Source organism: Epinephelus fuscoguttatus, linkage group LG12, assembly GCF_011397635.1.
Source record: "Epinephelus fuscoguttatus linkage group LG12, E.fuscoguttatus.final_Chr_v1".
Lineage (NCBI taxonomy): Eukaryota > Metazoa > Chordata > Actinopteri > Perciformes > Serranidae > Epinephelus > Epinephelus fuscoguttatus.
The window spans coordinates 30,108,137-30,131,340 of record NC_064763.1 but is presented as its reverse complement, the minus strand read 5'-3'; the positions used below and the strand labels follow the sequence as shown (position 1 = coordinate 30,131,340).

Here is a 23,204-nt window from a genome sequence, read left to right as displayed (position 1 = left end):
TGTAATATTTCTGTCAAACTCATACTATCTGAAACATGTCTACTATAGAGAACCGAACTGCACATCAGCACTGAACTCTGTGATGAGGACAGACTTGAGCTCTTCTCTCCCGCTATCCTTCCAATGATGAAGATCTGACAAACTGTTTTGCAGTCCTCCTCTGTGTCAACCTAAGTCAGAGTCTGATCCCTTGAGTCTATTACATGTAGGAATCAGAAAAAAACTATTTCAATCCAATGAACTTATCGCATTTATGAAATCTACTAACAGGATTCTCCATTGCTGCAACTATTGGAAGCATATACACACACATACACAGATAAACATACATAAATATATATGTATTAGCAACAATGATTGTTGTAGGGAAAGAAAATGTTTCTAAATTAATGTGTGAACCCCAGGAAGAGTAGCTAATGTAGTAACTGCATCAACTAATGGGGACCCTAATAAATATAAATTAATGGAAATAAATAACTCCGTTTTCATACTAAAGGATAAGGCTGATCGTGCTGTTTTCCTCCTCAGTAAGCCCATGTTGAGATCAACAGTCAGCTAAACTCTTAACCATATTAATACCTCCAAGGAACAGGCCAGTGTTGTAGTTGGAAGGCTTTTATATGGAAAAGTGTGAAACTGAAAATACAAACACAAATTCACATTAGATTTGAGGTGATTTACGGGTAAACAAATTATTCGTTTCCAGGTACAAAGATAGCATGCAGCAACAGACATACTACAATTAGCCAAAACAAACATCAGTGCTTACAGATGGTGCCATTAAAAGGAAGGTACACAAAGGGATGGCAGTGGATTGAACAGGCTTCATGGAAACAATACGGTCATGCTAGAACTAAAACATCACTTCCTGTCTTTTGTGGATTTCATAGGAAGTACAAAATCCACAGCCTACACTACTGAAATGCACCACAAGGGGGTGTGTTTTTAACTTCCTTGCAGTTACAACACACTGATATTGTTCTTTATTTTTCATATTGACAACAAATCAACCAAAACCAACAAGGCAAAAGTCATTCTGTCATTACTTCCCCACTTAGTAGTTTTTAGTAGATCTATGATTTGTATGTGTTTTTAAATTATTTTATATGTTGCGCTATGTGTAATGACAATAAAGGCATTCATTCATTCATTCATTCATTCATTCATATTTAGCATTCAAACCCAAGCCTGTTCATTTCAAGTGAGGATGTTAACTGGTAATAGCAATTAATAATGGGTAATACATGTAGTTGTTGGGGACTTTTTGGATTTATTTGGCCCATGTTTGGTACCACCTGCTCAACAAAAAATGGCAGACAAACACAGTTAGCAACTTGCAGTTGCACAGCCAGTTCTGCCTTCTACTGGACTCTTTGGGTAATACTATTCCTCCAACCATGAGAACGTGTTCACAAACTGAGATTGATATAAACATAGCCGACCAATTAGGACATGCTTACCTGAGTCCGTGCGGACAACATAGTATATAAGGAGGTGGCTCGCTGCTGTCAAAAGTCCTGTTCTCTATAGCAACAATGATTTGCACACTGAGCAGCTTCCTTCACCAAAGGAGCTGGCACTTCTACAACCTCATCAGAGCTTGTCGTGTTCTGGCCTCATCGCCAGAACAGACTTTCATGACTGCTGGTTCGGTCTTTGCCCACCCTTTCGTGAAGTGGTTCTTGCAGGTGGTGACAAGACAATGCCTGGTGATGCAAATGCTATGCCCAGTCTGTGCGTTGGCATTTTATGTCGAATGCACGGCCCCCATCAGATGCACTGAACAGCCGTTTGTGTGCTTTGATGATGGTGCCGCCAGTAATGCCCTGTCCAAGAAAGACCTTGTGAGATGACCTTGTGAGTCCATCTCCAAAGTTTATAGGAAAGCACGCAGGGACCCTCACACTGCACACTGCAATTATGCTCAACACATGGTGTGGCAGTGTTGGCAATTTTGATGGTACGCGGTAAATGTGGAGGAGATATGTGTGGCAGCAGCGTGGTCTATGCCCTGCCTGTTTATACGGTTCTATCTCCTGGACACATAGAGCTACTTTTCAAGGTCTGTGCTTGCTGAAATGACACAGGTCTGATGAAAAGGGTTGAGTGTAAGTTTTGCAGTGTTGCACCTGACTCCTCTCTGAGCATGATACACCAACATGTTTCCATGCTCTTTGGTGACCTAGGAAAAGTGGTGTGCAGGGTGTCTGTTGCTTGTCTTTCAACCCCTGCAAGGTAGACCAACTCCACCAAGTTCACTTGCTTACTACCTGGGTTGGCTGGGGCCCCCTACTTCTCCGTTGTAGCAGCCTAGGTTATAAAGAAATTGGTGAGTTATGGCGACAAACCACTTGCCAGTAAGGATCAGTGTGACTGGTTTGATATTATGTTGCAACAGGGTGTTCTTTCATCACGCTCCATGCACTGCCACCAAAGAGTCCAGTAGAGGGCAGAGCCTGTGTGAGACAGAATGAGGGTTACAATATTGTAGCCTTAGTTCTACTGACTGAAAGCAGAACCCTCTACCTAGGGGCCCTGTCACTCCTATGCCTCTGGCTGCAGAGGGTGTATGATGTCTGACGGTGGCAGGCTGCCCACTTATATACTCTGGGGTCCGCACATATTCAAGTAGGGACGTCCTGATTGGCAAGCTATGTTTATTCAGATGTCAGTGTGTGAAGTTGGGATTGTGATTGGAGTAGTGTTACCCAAAAAGTCCAGAAGAGAACCCTGCCTGTGCTAATAGAACGAGGTATACAACTTTGTAACCTTAAATTGCTTTCCCTCAGGCATCAGAGACCAAAAACAGAAATAAGAGAGGGGACACTGGACTTCCATTCAGCCAGGTGACCACAAGCATGAATCCAAATAAATTATGATGTTGTCCAGTAATTACTGGATGTGTAAATAAGCAACTGTTAGCCAACAAGTTTACCTTTTACCGTTTTACCTAGGCCTTTTTTGGGGTATTTTTACTGCCTTTACTTTTAAGCTCATATCACAGTCATTATAAAGGCTACAAACACATGCATGTAATGACTATTTCCACAGCTATGTAATTGGTTTGGTGTGTGTGTGTGTGTTATTCTCTGGAATGCAATGCAATAGATTAATATGGCTCATGTTTGGTGCCTTAGTGAGTACCTGCTCAACATGACATGGCAAACAAACACAGTTGGCGATTAGCCAGTGAACAAAGTAAGTGGTTCAAGAGCAAAATACTTTCCTTAGGCATTAGAGACCAAAAACAGGTCTAAGAGAGCAGGCACTGGACTTGCGTTCAGCGAGGTGACCATAAGTGTAAATCTAAATAAATTATGATGTTGCTCTGTCACTGCTGGATGTGTAAATAAGCAACTGTTCGCTAACAAGTTTACCATAAAAACTTTCAACAACTATCAGAGGCAGATTTTAGCCAAGTGGACCATCAAACTCCAATAAACAAGCCAGCCAACCAACACACACTGCACCGCTTCACAAAACTTCCATTGGACTGCGTTCAAGCAAAGGAAATACTGTCGTCTATTTTGTTTCAGAAAGGTTGCACTAGGGCTGGGCGATAAATCGATTTTATCGATTAATTCGAATTTGTAGTTTAGGCCGATTTGTTTTAATGAAAATCTAGTTTCTCTTTAAAATCCGCCACCGCCGCTCCACGCTGGGCTCTCATAGTTCAGAGTGGGCTCATACCTCCCCCCACGCGCGCTTGACACACAAACAACATGGCAGTGAGTGGGGAAGAACTCGTTCTCAAGAAAGGGAACAAGTTCTTCAGCGCTTTTGTGTGCTCACCTGTGTCTGTGTGTGTGCCTGTGTGCTCACCTGTGTGTGTGTGTGTGTGTGTGTGTGTGTGTGTGTGTGTGTGTGTGTGTGTGTGTGTGTGCGCACGCGCATCAGGGTCGAACTCCGCCGTGTGCGACACAGAGAGCAGAGGAGGATTTTAGACGCGCACCATGTAGGGACAGAAATGACATGCTGTTGTGTAAGTAAGATAAATAAGTGTTGACAATGCCAAATTGGCAGACCCCCGAACCATAGTAGACCTCCGAAGACCATTAGCTCCTTTAGCTTGTGTTAGCTCGTTGTGGCAACAACACATTAACAACGGGACTTCGTCTGCGTTAAAGAACGGCACTTTATTTTCAGCACTGTAGGGATGATGCACAGCCTCTCTCATCAGTGTCTGATGTTTACATAGAGGGAAATAACTCAAAAACAGCATGCAGAACTGCGTAGGCTTCTTCACTGTGGCCGCTTGATGTAACCAACATAGCACATGCCTCACTTTCTTCCTGGGGCACATCCGTCTGACGTCACACACCACACCCGGCGCACTAACGTCTCATACCTCCTACATCAACTACACACATACACAGCTCCACACACACACACAAGCTACACACATCAGGCTCAGCCTGTAACATAAGGCTATTTAGTTTGTTTAATAAAAGGACAAGGTATAGACCTGTTCTATTGGAAAGGTAACCTTAAATGACTTCTGTTGTGATCCAATATGATGGTAGGGGAAACACTGCCATAGGCCTATGATAAGAAGGGGGTCCGGTGGAACGCAATCACAAATGCAGTTGCCATGTATATTGCAAGAGATGTGGTGCCCATATGTAGGCTACCGTGGAAAAGCTGGGGTTTATTCACATGCACATTTTTTTTAACTAGGAGGGGAAAAAATCGATTTAAATTGTGAATCAGATTTTTTCTGAAAAAATCAGAGATTTTTTTTTAGGCCATATCGCCCAGCCCTAGGTTGCACCCATACCGTATTGTGGTTAACAATGGCTTTACCTGGTACTGGCACCGCAGCAAAATAGTCTCTACTGTGGGAGACATAATGTTAGTAACAACAGAACAGAGGATCCTCTTTTATACCAACAACTATTTCTACATATAAACCTAGACATTTAAGCAGTGCTGGTAGGCAGGAAATTGCTCCTCATTTGTTTTTATACAAGCAGAAGTCTACAACTTTAAATGAGTGCTGTTTAGAGCTTTGAACTTTGAGCCCGAGCCTGACTGGACCTGACCTGACCCACCAGATTTGCGGCAGGCTGTAATTTCTCATTTTGAATCAGGTTTGAATCAGGTGGGGTTCACGCCAACTAACCAGTGTTTATTCATTGATGTATTTTAATGAAACTTGAAGTACTCGTGTTTATATGGCAGGAGTTGCACTAACTGAATCAAGAGGGATGCAGAGAGAAAGGGAGGAACTGCGACAAAGAGAGAGTGCAGTGACAGAACAACAGAGAAATATAGTGAAGAACCAGCGGAGAGTGACAGAGGGCGCGAGAGGGACAGAAAACGAGTGAAAGACAGAGGTTCGTTCGGGCCAAGGTTGGGCTTTGACAGAAACTGCACGAGTTCATGTCTGATTTGTTGGGCCTGATCAGAGCTCGACATGCTGTTAACTCTTTTAAATCACACACACTTTTCTCTGCTTCATTGTTGGTGACCTTAATGACTTACAGAAACACTGTGTGCAAGAGCCCACCTTCTCTTCTCTCTCTCTCTCTCCCTCTCTCTCTCTCTCTCTCATACAGACACAGCAGCACTCAGTCCAAAGTATCAGTCAGGTCAGATTCGTGTGGTTGTATAGTGAAGATAAATTTGATTTATTGACTAGAAGTGTAGATTTTGAAATTATATTTAAATCACACAAAATCCTGTTGATTCTTTGTTTGCTTTCACACCACAAACGTACCACACCAGAGTCCACTTGGAAGCAGACCAAGACACACCTTTTCAAGTGGTTGCTTGGAACAGGATTTAATTTACACCTTTCACACCAGCCCAAATGAATCATGATGGACCTGAGTTTGTTTTTAACCAAACTAGTCTGGTTAGGTGTGAAATCACCCATACCTGCTGGGTCTCAAAGGGACCTTCTGTGCTTATGCTTTATCAAATTAAATAAAGACTCCAGTCTGCCTCCATTGTCTTACAAAAAGGTATTTTATTACCAATCTAGCACCAGGAAGCCAAAACTCCACACAACAGCAGCTGCAAAGATTTCTGCTTGACAAAAACACTTCCATTATGCCTGATATACAAGAAAACAAACGGCCCAGAGGGGCATGTATGACTCATCTTAGCTATCGTCATTTGCTCGAAGCACCAAAATCCAGTCAAAACACTAACAACAACAAGCACACCTCAAGAAGTTGAGACACACCAAAGTTGTTTAAATCTTTACAACTAGCAGTCTGAACCTCCTCTGACATCAAAGGCTGCTCTCCCCTTCTCAATTATTCAGCAATTTACATAAAACGTGAGTAATTTTTTACCACAATCCTGTTACCAATATGCTGCTTCCTCCAATTTTTTTATCAAATCAGAATACACTTTTATACATGTAACACAACAACCGATAGACACAGCAACAAAAAGGTTTTATAAAAACCTGGTCTTTTCATAACCACCTCCAACACAACCATTTAATAATATGCATCAATGCATTCTGAAATTACATCCTACAACACAGTGAATGTCACATTTGGTTCAAGTAGCCTCAATATGACCACAGTCCTTGATATCAACATCACTTTGCATAAACAGGGCAAAACATTTCGGCAAATTTGTGCTGTTCATCCTTAAAAAAAAAAAAAATGTTATTAAAGCATTCACCTTCACAGAACCCATGATTCCTGTGGCTGCTTCACAAAGTTCTTCAAGAAAAGTCTGTATGTCCCGTAAGAAGGCCAGAGAGGTTGAATGTCAAGTAGTGATGAGTTAGAAAACACAGGGGACTAATTCAGAAGAGAGAAGCAGGAAAGAAAGACTGGCCTCGATGAAATGAATCTTAAATATTACAAATACAGGACAGAAATAAAAAAAAAAAATCACCTTCTTTTATGGTTTAGATTTAGGACCAAATGAAAATAAAAACAACATAATTTTTTTATATACAGTAGACTCCGTCAAAAAATGTGCAGACACAAACTTTGATGACAAAATAAACAGAGTATCTTTCCTTTACATGAGCATATAAACAAAAATGAAACCAAATAGCAGAAAACTACTTATTTTATGTGTCTTGATGTATTGTTTTTGTTTTGTTTATTTATTATGTTGTATGTTTTTTACTGGACCTTTGAGTCTGTGCAAATAAAGTTGATTGATTGTACATGTTTTAAACTGTGGACTGTAGTTATTACTGTATTGTGTATTCTGTACTGTATTACGCTAATTCAAGCCTCACCTGTTAAGACTCAACTCATGCACACACCCCGGGAAAATAAAAAGCCCACACTAGTCGAGTGCTGAACAGGTTGCAAAACGTCAAAAAGCAAAGGAAAGGAGCGAGCGGAGGCTTTTTCTTCCTTATGGAAGCGTATGAGGACTATAAGGACATAATTACGAAAAAAGGCAATACTACAGCGATTAATAAAGCAAGGGAGGTAGCGTGGCAGACTATTGCCGACAGGCTAAATGCGTAAATGACAAAGAAAATTCTGCATTTCAGCATAATATCATGTTCTATAAATCCTGCATCAAAGGGACAAAATATATGTAGATAAGACCACCTATTAAATCTAACAATTCAAGTATGCCTAATGAAATTCACCAAATGTGTAAATTAATATTAGTGATAGACTGTTTATCACATTTATCTATTGATTCCTATGTAAATTTCAGATGATGCATTTAATTAGCCTAGGTATTAATTTGGTGTGTTTGCAAAACTTTAAAAACTGTTTTTAACAATTTCTTCCAATTGCAATTAGTAGTCCACATTGTGGTTAATTATTGAATATAATATTTTATGTTTTTTCCTTGTAACTATCATATATGATTCTAGGTTGTTACTGTTATTCTGTATGTTTTTACTATGTATATAATTGTGTCCTGTGTGAGGACCCCAGGAAGAATAGCCATTACTCCCACAACAGAGTGATGGCTAATGGGGATCCTAATAAATAAACAAATAAACAAATCAAACTATTTTATGTGAATCATCGCATTTATCACATAATTGATTGTAGATTAGGACATTTCCGACAATGTGGGCCTCCTCATCAACAGGATCCTCAATGAAGGGGCATGCCATTATTTCCTAATTTACTCTCTCTTGCTCTGTCTCCGTGTCTCTCTGGGTGTGTCTCTCTCATCTCTTGGATGCACTCCTTATATAGCCGTTGTCAGTTGACCTTAATTGGCTGTGAATTTGCTAGCCAACTGGAAACAGAGCAGGGTGGGGATGGGAGGGCAATCACATATTCATGTGGTTTGGTGTATATATTCACCTTATTTTTCGTGGAAACACGGAGGCAAAAGAGAACGCAGCCAGCTTCCCGTTTTTTTGTGCGACACTTCCGGTTCAGCACTCTTGACCACTGTGTAAATGGGAATCGCCTTGTTGTTTACCTTGTTGAGTTTAGCTATGTATATATCACATTTTTCACGTCACTATATCACCGTGTAGACTAATCTGATATTTGTAAAGTCTATAAACACAATGATCAAACAAACGTTACTATTTCTGTGTGCACGTTTTGTTTGTAATTAATAACATCGTTATCGTACATTAGCTGGGCTAACCATTAGCTGTTAGCCGTTAGCCATTAGCGGTGTCTGTAACTCATTAACTCAATAAACGGTCCGTAAAAAAAATATTTTTTCCAGCAGATGTCTTAGTTACAACATGATTGAGCTAACTGCAGTAGTTTCATGTCGTATCCGACAACAGGAGGCTTTTAACGATGTAGGGTTGCCACCTTGGATTTGTGAAAAAAAGGGACACTCAACCAAATGTTTGAGACGGAGGGCTCGGCCATTATTACCAGTTCAGACTGACCAATGAACATGAAATTCGGACATAGGAGACCAGATTTGCCATCATTTCATGTCCTTCTATGTGCCTGTATGTTATATTAATTTTTATATCTATGAAAAAAAAACAAATCTGTGTTACTAAATTCTTACATTTTTACATGTATCTCACCATAGCAAGTTGGAAGTTGACATATTCTGCCATATATGAAGAGGGGAGACTCTTCATATATCTGGCAATATAAGAACCATGATGGTGGGACATTCTGTCACTTTACAGCTGTTCAAAACATGTGGTTTGTGCCAGGCAGACATGATTGCCAGTATTTTTTCATTATTGCAAGAAATTCCATTGACTCATTCACAAGTCAAAAATGTGTTTTATCTGAAAGAAACATGCAATATTTACATCTAAGATCATAGAAAAATAGTCAACCAAGTGCAATGATGTCCTCCAAGATTTGCCACTTTGATTGCAGTAAAAAAAAAAAAAATTGGGCTTTTGGGAGGGGGGGGGGGGGGGGTGTGCACGTGTCCCCCTCAATGTATATGGTGACTACTGCCCTGTCAGCATGCATAATTAGGCCTCAGTTGTTTGGGTGCGCAATGGTGAAGTGGCTGGTCTTGTCACACAAAGTTTGATGGAGTGTCAACTGGACAATATGGAGATATTTGCATCTTGAAAGCTGGACTACAAATGTGGATAGACAGGGAGAAACACACACAAGCCTAAGATGTGGTAAGATACGATATTCCTTACTATATGAAGTGACTAATAACAAGATGTGTATAATGGATTGTAAAGAAATTCGTCAGGTTTTTATTTTGTAGACAATTAATCTGTATTTATAGCATGATAGGATGACAGCACAATGATGTGTGGTATCATTGGAAAGCTCTGCTTCTGCACTTTCGTGTGATATGTGTGGCATTTCTGTGCAACCCTGCATTCGCGAGTAATCCAGGACTATCCAAGACTAATGTGTGTGCAAAGCTGTATGAAAGCTCTGTCATACATAATTTTAGTGTAACTTTACAGTTTTTTCGCTGTGAAAACATTCGGAAAGCTACGATTCCGCTGTTTCACGTGATATGCGTGGCTTCTCGCTATGACGCACGGTCGCGGAGAAGAACCATAGAGAAGAACAGGTGTGAATTTGGACGCACTATGCGTCGTTCGGGCCCATAGGGTTAAATATAAATGGAAAAAATACAAATTAAAACATGATTGGATGTGCAAATATACTAAGTGTACTGTTAGGACTTCCCACAGCTCCTCTTACCTCTTTGTTGTCTCTCTGACACAGATGTTCTTGAGCCTGTTGCACTGATTCTGGATGGACTCCTTGGCCTGCTGCTGCTGCATTTTCCCCAAAAAACGGGACAAATTGTGTCCCGGGAGAGATTTTCTTTTTTCCCGGGACAGCTGATGAAAAAAGAGAACAATTCTGGGAAAAATGGGATGGGTGGCAACTCTAAACGGATGACGTCCTGGTGTGAGCTTTGCTGCTAGTGTTAGCTGTCCCTGTCAGTTGCAGCCACTGATGCTTTCTAGATATAGTGATTTCCCAAAACTGAATAAATACCACACATAGCAACACAAAACTGCTTTGCTAGCTCAATCATGTTGTAACGGCTGGATGGTTGATGCGTACATGCTGATTTGGGTGCTATCGGAGCCGATCCGCGCATCACTATGGCTTAATAATCAACTGAGTCAATAAAAATAACCCGTCCTGTGTTATGAGTGTATGTCGCTGACAGAAAGAAAGAAAGAAAAGGAAAAAAAAAAGTTAGAAAAGCAGCGTACACCTCACATATTTATTTCTCACAGTTGTGCACACGTTTGTCTGGCATGCAGAAGCACCATCTGTGTGTCTGTGTGTCGAGGGTGCGAGCCGCAGCTTCAGCTGCTCAGGTAGAGAGGCTGTGTAGCCCACTGTGTTTTTTTGCTGATTCGGTTCTGCAGGTTCTCTGCTGTTACACTGGAGACGGGGATCAAGCAGTTTGTCTCACTCGGGACAGACTGTGCTTTTTTGGTTTATAGTTTTTGATTGACATGCGATTTATTCGCGTTTAGAGGGAATAAATTTACGTTATAACGGAAACGTGGGCATATAAAATACTCAGACTAACTAACTAACTAACTGATTGACTAACATAAACAACTGAAAATTGAAAAAAATTAGCTTGCACCGTTAGCTCCGGTAAGGGAAAGCATAAGGGAAAGCGGCTGACCGGAAGTCACACACAAAAAAAAAACCAGAAGTTGATCACTATTTACTTCTGTGTTTGAAAATAAGGTGGATTTATTATAGTTTTGTTTTGTTTTTATTAGTTTGATTTTGGCTTTATTGCTGTGGTTTTTTTTAATTATCTTATTTTTATTACATTTTAATTTGTTTTTTAATAGTTAATGTTTTTTGATTAATTATGTTATATATTTTATGATCTATATATTATATATTATTTTATCATTACATGACAGTTATGAGTGTGTAAAAGCACTGGCACAACTGTCTTTTAGGTGTCTGTTCTTGTCTATTGAACATTTTTTGATCATAGATGGAGCTAATCCTCACCTTAATCCTGCTACAGACCAGGATTGCCCGGCAGCATAAATTACCATGGTTACTAGGCTGGGATTCAGGTTAACCATCTTGATGGAACGGAGTTGTGGCTCAGGTTGATGTAAAGGAAACCGGAGTTTAGCTCGATGTATCAGGCTTAGCCAGAACCATGGTTTCCATGGTTACCGATGTAGGCTAATCTTAGCCACTTTGATGGAACAGAACTCTGGCTCACATTAGCCAGACTTGGCCATTTAAGCCTGGATTTGCCTTTAGCGTAATCTGGAAATCCATTGGTAAAAAAAAAAAAAAAAAAAACTTTTTTTTTTTTCTTCCTTTACCTCTGGAGGCCTCACGGCCTTCACTTCCAGCGGCACCCCCAGGGAATCGCCTTGTTGTTTACAAATACTTCCAGGTAGAAAACCAACAGAGTTTAGCTATACATATATATATGTTTGTAAAGTCTATAAACACAATGATTGAACAAACGTTACTATTTCTGTGTGCACGTTTTGTAATTAATAACATGGTTATTGTAGATATGCTGGGCTAACCGTTAGCTGTTAACGTTAGCCCTTAGCGGTGTCTGTAACTCAGTAACTCAATGAACAGTCCGTGAAATTTTTTTTTCCAGCAGATATCTTAGTTACAACATGATTGAGCTAGCAAAGCGGTTTTGTGTTGCTATGTGTGGTATTTATTCAGTTATGGGAAATCACAATGTCTAGAAAGCATCAGTGGCTGCAGCAGGAAAGCCAACATCAGGACGATTCATCAGGATACATCAGGATAATCATGGAAACTGTCAGTGTGTCATTCTGTCAGTCAGTCATTCTGTCTGTCCCATGTTTTTCTACTCACTGATGTGGTCAATCTATGTGAAACTGCATATAGGCATTGAGGATTGGCATTATGGAGGTATTTTTGTGTCTCTTTGTTGCAATCATATAAAACTGTTTTGAGAGCATATTTCTTGAACTGCAATCAAAAATCAAGTTTGTAAGTAAAAACGTGCAAATCAGTCCTTTTTGCTTGTGAGTTAAAAAGTTTTGCTTGCAGATCATTCCTCTTTGTTTGCGAGTTAAAGTTTTGCTTGCAAGTTCAACTGCACGTAATGGGCGGGGCCTACGCTGATGGATGAGATAAGAGTTTCTATTGGTGGGTTTGACGTGGCTTCATACATACAGAGCAGACTACACCCACGATTCCCTCTCTCCCTCTGGAAACGCTCAACAGTCGGCATTACTGCTACACCCCGGGGCATTGACGGTACTGACCATTACACTGTCGAATAGTTCTGCCCTGGCTAAACAAAAGCAAATTACATGCACCAGTTCAAATAAAACATTCTTGCTATTATTAGGCCTAGTCCACACGGACACATGTACTTCTGAAACCATGTATTATTCTATGCGATTTGGCTTCTTGGCCACACACAACCGCACAAGTTTTTGGAAGACTCCGGTGCCAGCAGTTGCGTGTAGATAAGATAACCGCAGTATTTTATTACCTGTCTCCATTGTTTGACGTCAGAGCGACGGTAACTAGCTCTTTTCTAAAAGTTTACTAACTGCTAAAATCCCACATCCTGTGTTAAATACAGTGTATCTTAACTATATTTATAATGAAGCTTGATTCTGCACTCTGCACTTAGCCCGTATGTGAATGTTTACCATTGCTATGGCAACAAGTGACAGCTGACGTTAGCGTCAGTTAGCTTAGCTCAATCGTCCGACAAACAATAACCTATAAAATTATAATTCAACATATTTAAACAAAATCAACAACAGCTACCAACAGTTACAGTCTTAGCTTACACCCTTAGCTAATGTGTTGTCACAGGTTAAATAGTCAAAATTAAAGTAATAACAGCTTAAATCCCTGAAGAACTACGCTAGCATTAGTGACGGTTGCATCCACTCGTATGCAGTTACTTTACGTTACAGTTCCCTCAAACAATATCACGAAGCACAGTACAAACTATATAAACAAATGATCTATTAAGGGTACACTACTGATAAAATGTCGAGGTGCTTAGGTGACATTTACCCACCTGGAAGAATACATTAAAACAAACAGTGATTTTGCTGGTCTTCAGTAGCTTTACTCTAGGTGTAACTGCCAACTGAAGAACGCAGCACAAACCAACCGTTTATATACACAGATTTGCTCTCGTGCCTTTACTCAAATCAGTTATGCATTAAACTGAATGGGGGGGTATCTGTATGGTATCTGTAAAGATACAAATTCGGTATCGTATGCATAAAATAATGTCACAATTGAGTGGGCATCGCCACCTACTGCTTTGGCATGTGTATTACATCACTTGGTCACGGGTTTTGCCGTTTCACGTGGATATCATATTTTTTTGGGAAACTGGAGCCCGAAAAACTTCGGTTTCAGTATTGATTTTTGCCACAGCTCCCCCATGAACTACAGAATTCCCATGTTGCTTTGCAAGTGTACTAGGCTGATGAGTAGAATTTAAGAAACAGGCTAAATGACATGATGTTGCACACTCTTGTACAGTAGGTGGAGGTATGCACCTTTAAACTGTTTGCAATCCTCCAACCGAGAGAAGAAAAAAAATGCTTTGCAAGCTGTCATTCCGATTGAGACTGGCCAACAGAAACGTGTCTTACAGCTTTCAGTTTAGGCCCCGCCCACCAGGGTCAACTTTTTACTCACAAAACTTTTTGACTTGCAAATGAAAAAAAATGACTCGCAAACAAAACTTTAGGATTTGCAAACAAAACTTTTGGATTTGCATTTTTTAATCAATCATTTTTTACTTGCAATAAAACATTTTTTGATTGTAATATTGATACTTGCTCTCAAATCTTTTTTTCATTGCAAAACCTACTCTGTTTGACTGAATAATAAAGAAACAAATGTAGCTCCATATGGCATAGGTAGAAGGTGACAAAGCTACCAATGGGTATGGACTAGTCATCCTAACTTTCAACAACTATCAGCGACTGATGTTTGTCAAGTGGACTATCAAACTCAAACACACTGCAGCACTTTACAAAACTTTCACTGAACTCTGTTTTTTGCTGAGAGAAAGGTGTACAATACCGCAAAAAAACTAATCAGTACAATGAGCTATAAGTTAATGTTAAGGCTCTAAGTTAATGTGTTTAACACTGCTGAAAATAAAGCCCATTTACTTTTCCTTTGAACATCAAAAAGAAGAGGTGAAGGACGAATCGCAGGGATCAACTAACGAGGCTTTGCACTTCACATGAACTAAAGCATCTAACGTTTTTGTTAGCATCGTGGTCAGTATTGACAGGGGGTTGAGAACAACGTTAGTGAAGGTACCATGACCCCCAGGGTCATTTCAACAATGCTGACGTTTAAAAAGAAACGCCATATTCTGCAGATTTCCTATCATTTCCACTTAACAATTAAACACAAAGAGAAGCAGCACACATGCACTTGCAGTACAGTATAAACCTATGTCAGTGTCTCTTCTCCTTACCTTGTTTATCTTGGTGAAATGATCCCACTGAATGGCCAGAAGTGTTATAGAGATATTTACAACAATTAGGGGTGAGCGCAATTCATTGATGCATCATGATGCGACACATGACGATTCAGCAACGATTCATTAACGCTGACTCTTTAATTACTGAATGCAACACACCCGCAGCACCCAGAACAACAACAAAAAAAAAAAGTAAGGCGCGCAGCGCCCAATACAAAGAATAGTAGCACGTACAGCGCCCAATACCAAAAAAAGTAGGGCGCGCCACCACCCGGACAATTTAGCCAGACTCAAATGATGACCGCCATGGAAAGAGAAAGGAAAAAGCAATTCACTCACCTCCAGGATTACAAGCCACTTTATGGAAACATTTCGTTGTGTGTGTGTGTGTGTGTGTGTGTGTGTGTGTTAGGGGTGAGTCCTGAGATCATAAACGGTTATGTAAAATTAGCACACGAAAAACATTTTTTTTTGTTTTAGGGGGAGGGGGGTGATACTAATTGTTGACAAACTGTGATAGACTGTGACCTCTACAGCAGGAAAACATAACATAACATAACATAACATAACATAACATAACATAACATAACATGACATAACATAACGCAGGGCCTTCTCACAGAGACTATGCTGTAACTGTAGCCTATCTAAACACTGTAAACAGATTGCAACCACCCGTAGCACAAACAGTACTATTTTCACAGTGCATTCCCGTCCATACACTCTATACGCCACTTTACTTCCCACAACATCTACTAGGTCACACCCACACGGCCACCGTCATAAAGCAAAGGGCTGGCCAGTAACAACTGTGAATATGACAAGAAACGGTGTGAGACCGGGTTTGGCAACACGTCAGTAACCTACAAGCCCCGTTCTACTAAAACAGCGCGCTGGTTAAATGGCCCGTTCGGTTGGTATTCGGATAACTGGGGCTTTACTGGTATAATGCAATAGCACCACCCAGCAGTGAAACCCATGTACACGTTTACACGAAAAAAAATAACCCACTCTAAACATTTAGAGATTTTTGTACACGAACTCACCCCTAGTGTGTGTGTGTGACAGAGAGAGAGAGAGAGAGAGAGAGAGAATGTGTGTGTTATCTGTACAAAAGGTGCAGTTACTCATCTTTGCCAGTCAGAAAATTAAGCTATCCAGACTGAGAGTCTTATTTATTTTTGAAGATCGAACTTTATTTCCCTGGAAAATGTGTGTGTTTCCATTTGTAAATAAAAGACGATGGAAGTAAATATTTTGTTTACTTGATTTAAAAAAAATCTATTCTGTATGGGAAAAAAGCATTGATAAAAGTTATAATTGCAGAATCGTAGCACCCTGAATCGTAATCACATCGTCAGTTGTTATAATCGCAGAATCGTAGCACCTTGAATCAATAATCGAATCGAATCGTGAGGTACCTTAGATGGTTATCAATGCTGTGGGTAGTGCATCCCTAGCCTGGCGTTGCCAGACCCAATTCGCAAAACGCAAATGGGTCTGGACACGGAGTGTACATTTCCTCTATTCCCGAGAGGCGGTATCAACGGCTGTCACTCAAAGTGCCCCTTCACGCAATTGGAAAGACGGAAAACCAATCAGAGTAAACAAAACGTGTGATGAAGGCTAGCACAACGCCACTGTAAACAGACCAGCAAGCTGCAGCGGAGATGAGCTGTGATGATGTCTGGGAAAGAGTGTTTAAGATGGCGCCCCCAGTGCGGACGCCTGTTACAGCAGCTCCTGCTCACCGCTGAGCTTTTTCTCTATTTTTTCTTTTTAACTTTCTTACTTTGAGGTTTTTTTCAGTTTAGCTAGCTAGCACTTATTTTTTGCTTTGTTATGGAGGCGAAGACCGCTCTCTTTATAGCGGTCTTTCTCCCATTTTTTGTTGGATATGATCGTGTGCGGGGATCCGGTGCCCAGCCGTGGCTCCATTGTTTACACCCGGGACCAGCTGTTAGCGCTACAACACACCGCGGTGCGGCCCGAGGAGAGGCACGATATTGTCGCGCCGGAGTGGAGCGCTGACACCGGAGGAGACGGTACAAACCCGTCCTCCTGTCCGTCGTCATGGGGAACGTAAGATCGCTCCCCAACAAGATGGACGAGCTATCGGCGCTGACTCGCCATCAGAGGGAGTACTGGCAGAGCAGCGTGCTGGTGTTTACCGAGACATGGCTGAACGCGGAAGTACCGGACACGATCGCCACGCTGGACGCATTCCAGCTCATCAGACACGACAGGACAGCGGTAAGAGGAAAGGAGGCCAACACCAAGGAGGCATACCACTCATCCCCCCTGCCCCCCCTGGGAAAAGCAGATCACAACCTGGTTCATCTTCTGCCTGTCTACAAACCTCTGGTGCGGAGAGAACCAGCAACCACCAGCACTGTGAAAAGATGGTCTGAAGAGGCCGAGGAGGCCCTGAAAGACTGCTTCCAGGCCACTGTGTGGGAGGTACTCAGCGATTCCCATGGGGAGGACATTGACAGTATGACGTCATGCATTACGGACTACATAAACTTCTGTGTGGAAAGCACCGTACCCACCAGGACTGTACGCTGCTTCTCCAACACCAAACCCTGGATTACTCCAGATATAAAAGCTTTCCTGAAGGAGAAGCAGAGAGCTTTCAACTCTGGAAATAAGGAGGAGCTGAAGGCCGTGCAGAAGGAGCTACAGAGAAACATCAGGCTGAGGAGGATAAAGACGAGGAAGGCTGCGGGTCCAGACGGCATCAGCTCCAGGCTCCTGAAGTCCTGCGCAGACCAACTGTGCAGGATAGTTGAAACCATCTTCAACCTGAGCCTGAGGCTGGGGAGAGTACCACAGCTGTGGAAGACATCCTGCGTGGTACCTGTGCCCAAGGCTCCGCACCCCAAGGACTTCAGCAGCTTCAGACCGGTGGCATTAACATTGCACCTCATGAAGACTCTGGAGCGCCTGGTCCTGTCTCATCTCCGCCCTGCAGTAGGCCCTTCAATGGACCCGCTGCAGTTTGCCTACCAGCCTGGCATTGGGGTGGACGACGCCGTTATCTTCCTCCTGCATAGAGCTCTTTCTCACCTGGAGAAGCCTGGAAGCTCTGTGAGAATCATGTTCTTTGATTTCTCCAGCGCTTTCAACACCATACAGCCTGCACTTTTGAGAGACAAACTGGAGCACATAGAGGTGGCTAATCACCTCACATCCTGGATCCTGGACTACCTCACGGACCGGCCGCAGTATGTCAGGACCCAGGATTGTGTATCGGACTTGGTTGTCTGCAGTACAGGGGCCCCGCAGGGGACGGTGCTGGCACCGTTCCTCTTCACCCTCTACACTGCAGACTTTTCATACCACACCCCCACCTGTCATCTGCAGAAGTTCTCTGACGACTCTGCCATCGTCGGCCTCATCACAGATGGGAACGACAGGGAGTACAGAGAACTGAACCAGGACTTTGTTGACTGGTGCCTGAGGAACCACCTTCAGATCAACGTGGGGAAAACCAAAGAGCTGGTGGTGGATTTCCGCAGGCACAGACTCCTCCCCCCAACATCCAGGGAAAGGACATTGAGTACCTGGGTGTTCATCTTAACAATAAACTGGACTGGACTGATCACATAACAGCACTGTACAGGAAAGGCCAAAACAGACTCTACCTGCTGAGGCGGCTCAGGTCTTTTGGAATACAGGGGGCGCTCCTGAAGACCTTCTTTGACACTGTGGTGGCACATGCCATCTTTTACGGAGTGGTCTGCTGGGGCAGCAGCGTCTCGGCTGCAGATAGGAAGAGACTGGACAAGCTGATCAAGAAGGCCAGCTCTGTCCTGGGATGCTCTCTGGACTGCGGGTCCAGCTGCAGGTGGTGGGAGAAAGGAGGACGACAGCCAAGCTGTCATCTCTGAGGACTAATGACTCCCACCCTCTGCAGGAGGAGATAAAAGCTCTGCAGAGCTCCTTCAGCGATAGACTGATTCACCCAAAGTGTGTGAAGGAACGCTATCGCAGGTCCTTCCTGCCTGCTGCTGTCAGGCTACATAACCAGCACTGCTCACAGTAAACTGCACCATGGACACTTTAGGGACACTATGGACACTTAATGGACACCATAATAAGCATAACTGTCCGCCATGTTGTTGTTGTTTATTTGCACATATAATATTCACTTTGCACTAAATATGTTCACTTTAATCCATTGGTCACTTTTTTATTCACTGCTCATTATTATTATAATTATTATTATTATTTATTGCTGTTTCTTGTATCTTTGTGCTCTTTTTGCATGCCTAGTTTGTTTTACGTTTTTAAATTTTAAAATCTTTAATCTGACTCTTTACCCTTGACTGTTGTAACACTGGAATTTCTCAATTGTGGGATCAATAAAGGTGTATCTTATCTTATCTTGCCGTCTTTGCGCATTTCCTACTCACTGTGGACTCCAAGTTGCATGGCTGTGATTCCCAGTTTGGTTGCTTCCCTGACCTGCTCCTCCATGAGAGCAACTAGCGGAGAAACAACAATAGCCACTGGGTTTTCACTGGGTCCTATCTTTTTCCTGATCAACAGAGCCAGTTGGTAAATTAAACTTTTACCAAACCCGTCAAGAAGGATGGCAAACACATCCTTTTTTTCAATAAAAGCTTTCAGTGCAGCCATTTGTTCTGCTTTTAAAGAAAATGTACATTCCAGTTCATTCAACACGTTTTCCATTGCAGTTTCAAAATCAGTAGCCATGTTGGTTGCTTACGAAATGCATTCACTCCGCTCCTTGTCCCTTCTATTCTGATGACGTGATTTCAAATAACCCGCCACAAAGTAATACTGTAAACGGTTGTGATTGGCCCAGTAAGCTTTAACCGATGCCACAATACACCTTTATGATTGCAAGGCCAGACTGATCTGTGGAGCGAAATAGAATATGAGCTCGCTAGATTAGGATGGTTTCACCAGGCTAGTGCACCCCATCACACAGCAGCTTTTAGGAAATTGTGCTGGTAGACGCAAGCAGACACCTTCCCACAATACAAAGTCAATAGATAGCAGTGAATTGTTTTACTACTAGGGCTGATGTTTTAAAGCATCGAGCAATCTTAGTGGTTTAGCTTTTGAAATCATGCTTAAATCACATAAAATCCTGTGGATTGTTTGTTTGCTTTCACACCACACACACAGCAGCCTTTGAAGCCCAAAGTATCAGTCAAGTGGTGTCAGTTTGGTTGTGTTGATCAGGATTTGATTAAAACCTTTCACACCAGCCCAAATAAATTATGATAGTCGTGCAGATGGACCTGAGCTTGTTTAAACCAAACTAATCAAGTCAGGCGTGACATCACCCTTAGAGCCACTATGCCGTGTCACATGGGGACCTTCAGTGCTTAATCTTTATCGAATTAAATAACCAGTCTAGTCAGTCTCCATTGTCTTACAGGAAGGTACTTTATTACCAATCTAGCACCAAGAAGCCAAATGAATCATGATGACCGGGCAGATGGATCTGAGAAAACACACTAGTCTGGTTAGGTGTGAAATACAGAAAACAATACCTGCTGGGTATCTATGACTCATCTTAGCTATCTGGTCATTTGCTCTTAACACCAAAATCCAGTCAAAACCATAACCACATCTTTACTTTATTACCAATCTAGCGCCAAGAAGCCAAAACTCCACACAACTGTGGCTGCAAAGATTTCTGCTTGACAAAAACACTTCCATTATAGTTGATATACAAGAAAACAAGCTACCAGAGGGGCATGTATGACTCTACCTGGTCATTTGCTCTAAACACCAAAATCGAGTCAAAACCAGTAACCACAACAAGCACACCTCAAGAAACTGAGACACAACAAAGTCGTTTAATCTTTACAACTTGCAGTCTGAACCGTCTCTGACATCAAATGCTGCTATCCCCTTCTCAGTTATTCTTAGGTAATTCAGCAATTGACAAAAACATTTGGTTTGGATGTTTTACCACAATCCTGTTACCAATATGCTGCTTCATCCAAATCTTTTATCAAACCAGAATACACTTTTAAACATGTAAAACGACAACCAATAGACACAGCAACAAAGAGATTTTATAAAAACCTGGGGTTTTTTTTCACAACCACCTCCAACACAACCATTTAATAATATGCATCAATGCATCCTGAATCACATCCTACAACACAGTGAATGTCACATTTGGTTCAAGTAGCCTCAATATGACCACAATCCTTGATATAAACATCACTTTGCATAAACAAAGCAAAACATTTAGGCAAATCTGTGCTGTTCATCTTTTAGAAAAAATGTTATTCAAGAAATCACCTCCACAGAACCCATGATTCATGTGGCTGCCTCACAAAGTTCTTCAAAAAAAGGTCTGTATGTCCCGTAAGAAGGCCAGAAAGGTTTAATGTGAAGTAGTGATGAGTTAGAAAACACAGCAGACCAATCCAGAAGAGAGATGCAGGCAAGAAAACAAGACTGGCCTCGATGCAACAAATCTTTAATAATAATGATAAATGTAACAAATTAAAAATCACCTTCTTTATACTTTAGATTCTGGACCACATGAAAATGAAAACAAAATATCATTTTTATATATAGTACACTCCATCAAGAAATGTGCAAAGACACAAACTTTGATGACAAAATAAACAGAGTATCTTTCCATTACACAAGCATATAAACACAAATTATACCAAATGGCAGAAAACTACTCTTATTGTATGTGTGTTGTACATGTGTTAAACTGTGGACTGTCGTTATGACTGTATTGTGTTACCTTTAAAATGGTTATTTTAGTTGATGCTCAATTATTATAAAGTTCTTTTGTGTGGAATAAATTCAAGTTAAATTTCATATTACAATATTTGCAAGGGTAAAAAAAGTACTTAGTATTTACAGTAACTATTGCTTGATTAATTTTGTACTTTAATGTACATAATGGAACAAAATATACACACAAATGATCACTTTATGATGACTTTCTTTACCGTAATTCTGGATTTATTTCTAATTTTTAATACTTTTTTTGCAGATTCTTTGATTTCTTGTGTCTGTAGAACATAAACTATTGGGTTCAACATTTGGGAAAAGACAGAGGTCAGAGTCAGGTTCATGATCCTGGCATTTGGATACTTTTTGGTACCAAAAGTAAATATGATTAATATTGGCAGAAAATAAATTGCCACTAATGAAAGATGACCTGTGCAGGTTTTAAAGGCCTTGAGTCTTTCCTGAGCTGTGGCCACTTTAGACAATGCATAGCCAATACATGAATAACTAAACAAGATGAATATCAATGGAAGCCAGAGAATAAGACACACACACACCAAACCAAATGCATAGCTGGGGAAATAGTCATTACATGCAAGCAGGAATATCTTAAGATGATCACAGAAATAGCTGTTAAGAACCACAGATTTACAGAAGGAAAGTCTTGTAAGAAGGCCAGCTGCAATGAGTACTGCAATTATGACAAAGACCCAGAAAGAGGCAATCAAAGACAGCATGAACCTGTTGGTCACCTTCACTTGATAGTGCAGTGGGTCCATGATAGCTATCAGTCTGTCATAGGACAGTGCAACCAGATTAAAAGCCTGCATTGAAAGGCTAGTGTAGCAGAAAAAAAGGAACGTCAAGCAGTCATTGTAGGGGATGTAGTGATGGTTAAACAGAAAGATATCAAGAACCTTTGGCACCAAAGCAGTGCTACTAAACAGGTCTGCAAATGCTAAATTAAAAACTACAACATATTTTGGAGTTCTCAGATTATGATCCAAGTATATGACGACCATCACAAGTGTGTTTCCCAGCACTGCAACAACATAAACAAAAAAGAGAAAGACATAATAATAATTGATATTAGGTATACCAATAAATCCCCTTATTATGAAGTATTCAGGTCTTTCAAAGGTGATGTTTTTTCCAAGAGCTGAGTTAAAAAACTCCATTGTAAAATTTCTGTCAAACTCATACTGTCTGAAGCACGATGTCTACTGTAGAGAACAGAGCTGCACGTCAGCACTGTGCTCTGTGATGTACACAGATTGCAGCGCCTCTCTGACCTCTCTTTTGTCTGATCCCTTGAGTCCATTTTACTTAAGAATCAGAAAAAAATCAATCCAATGACCTTACTGCATTCATGAAATATACTCATAGGATTCTTTGCTGCAGCTTTCATGTGAAGCCGTTGGAGCATCCATTGTATTTTCATGTAGTTTGTTCATATTACAGGATAAGGCTGGTATTGTTCAGGATTCTTCTTATTGTCAACAAATCCCATAAAAGATCAAAATCAACAAGGCATCATGGCTTTCTTTCATTACTTTTGCACTTTCTGTCTTTGGCATTCAACCCTAAGCCCATTCATCCCCACTGAGGAC

The 23,204-nt window shown here is 41.2% G+C and overlaps 1 protein-coding gene across 1 annotated transcript; it reads right to left on the bottom strand.

Moving 5' to 3' along the window:
* Nucleotides 1-21,788: 21,788 nt before the first annotated feature.
* On the bottom strand, nt 21,789-22,772 carry LOC125898323 (olfactory receptor 19-like). Its single transcript, XM_049592094.1, has one exon. The coding sequence runs from the start codon at nt 22,770-22,772 to the stop codon at nt 21,789-21,791; it is 984 nt and encodes a 327-aa protein (XP_049448051.1).
* Nucleotides 22,773-23,204: the final 432 nt, after the last annotated feature.

Coding starts and splice junctions, on each gene's coding strand:
- LOC125898323 (XM_049592094.1), bottom strand. CDS start 22,772: ATGGAGTTTTTTAACTCAGCTCTTGGAAAAAACATCACCTTTGAAAGA.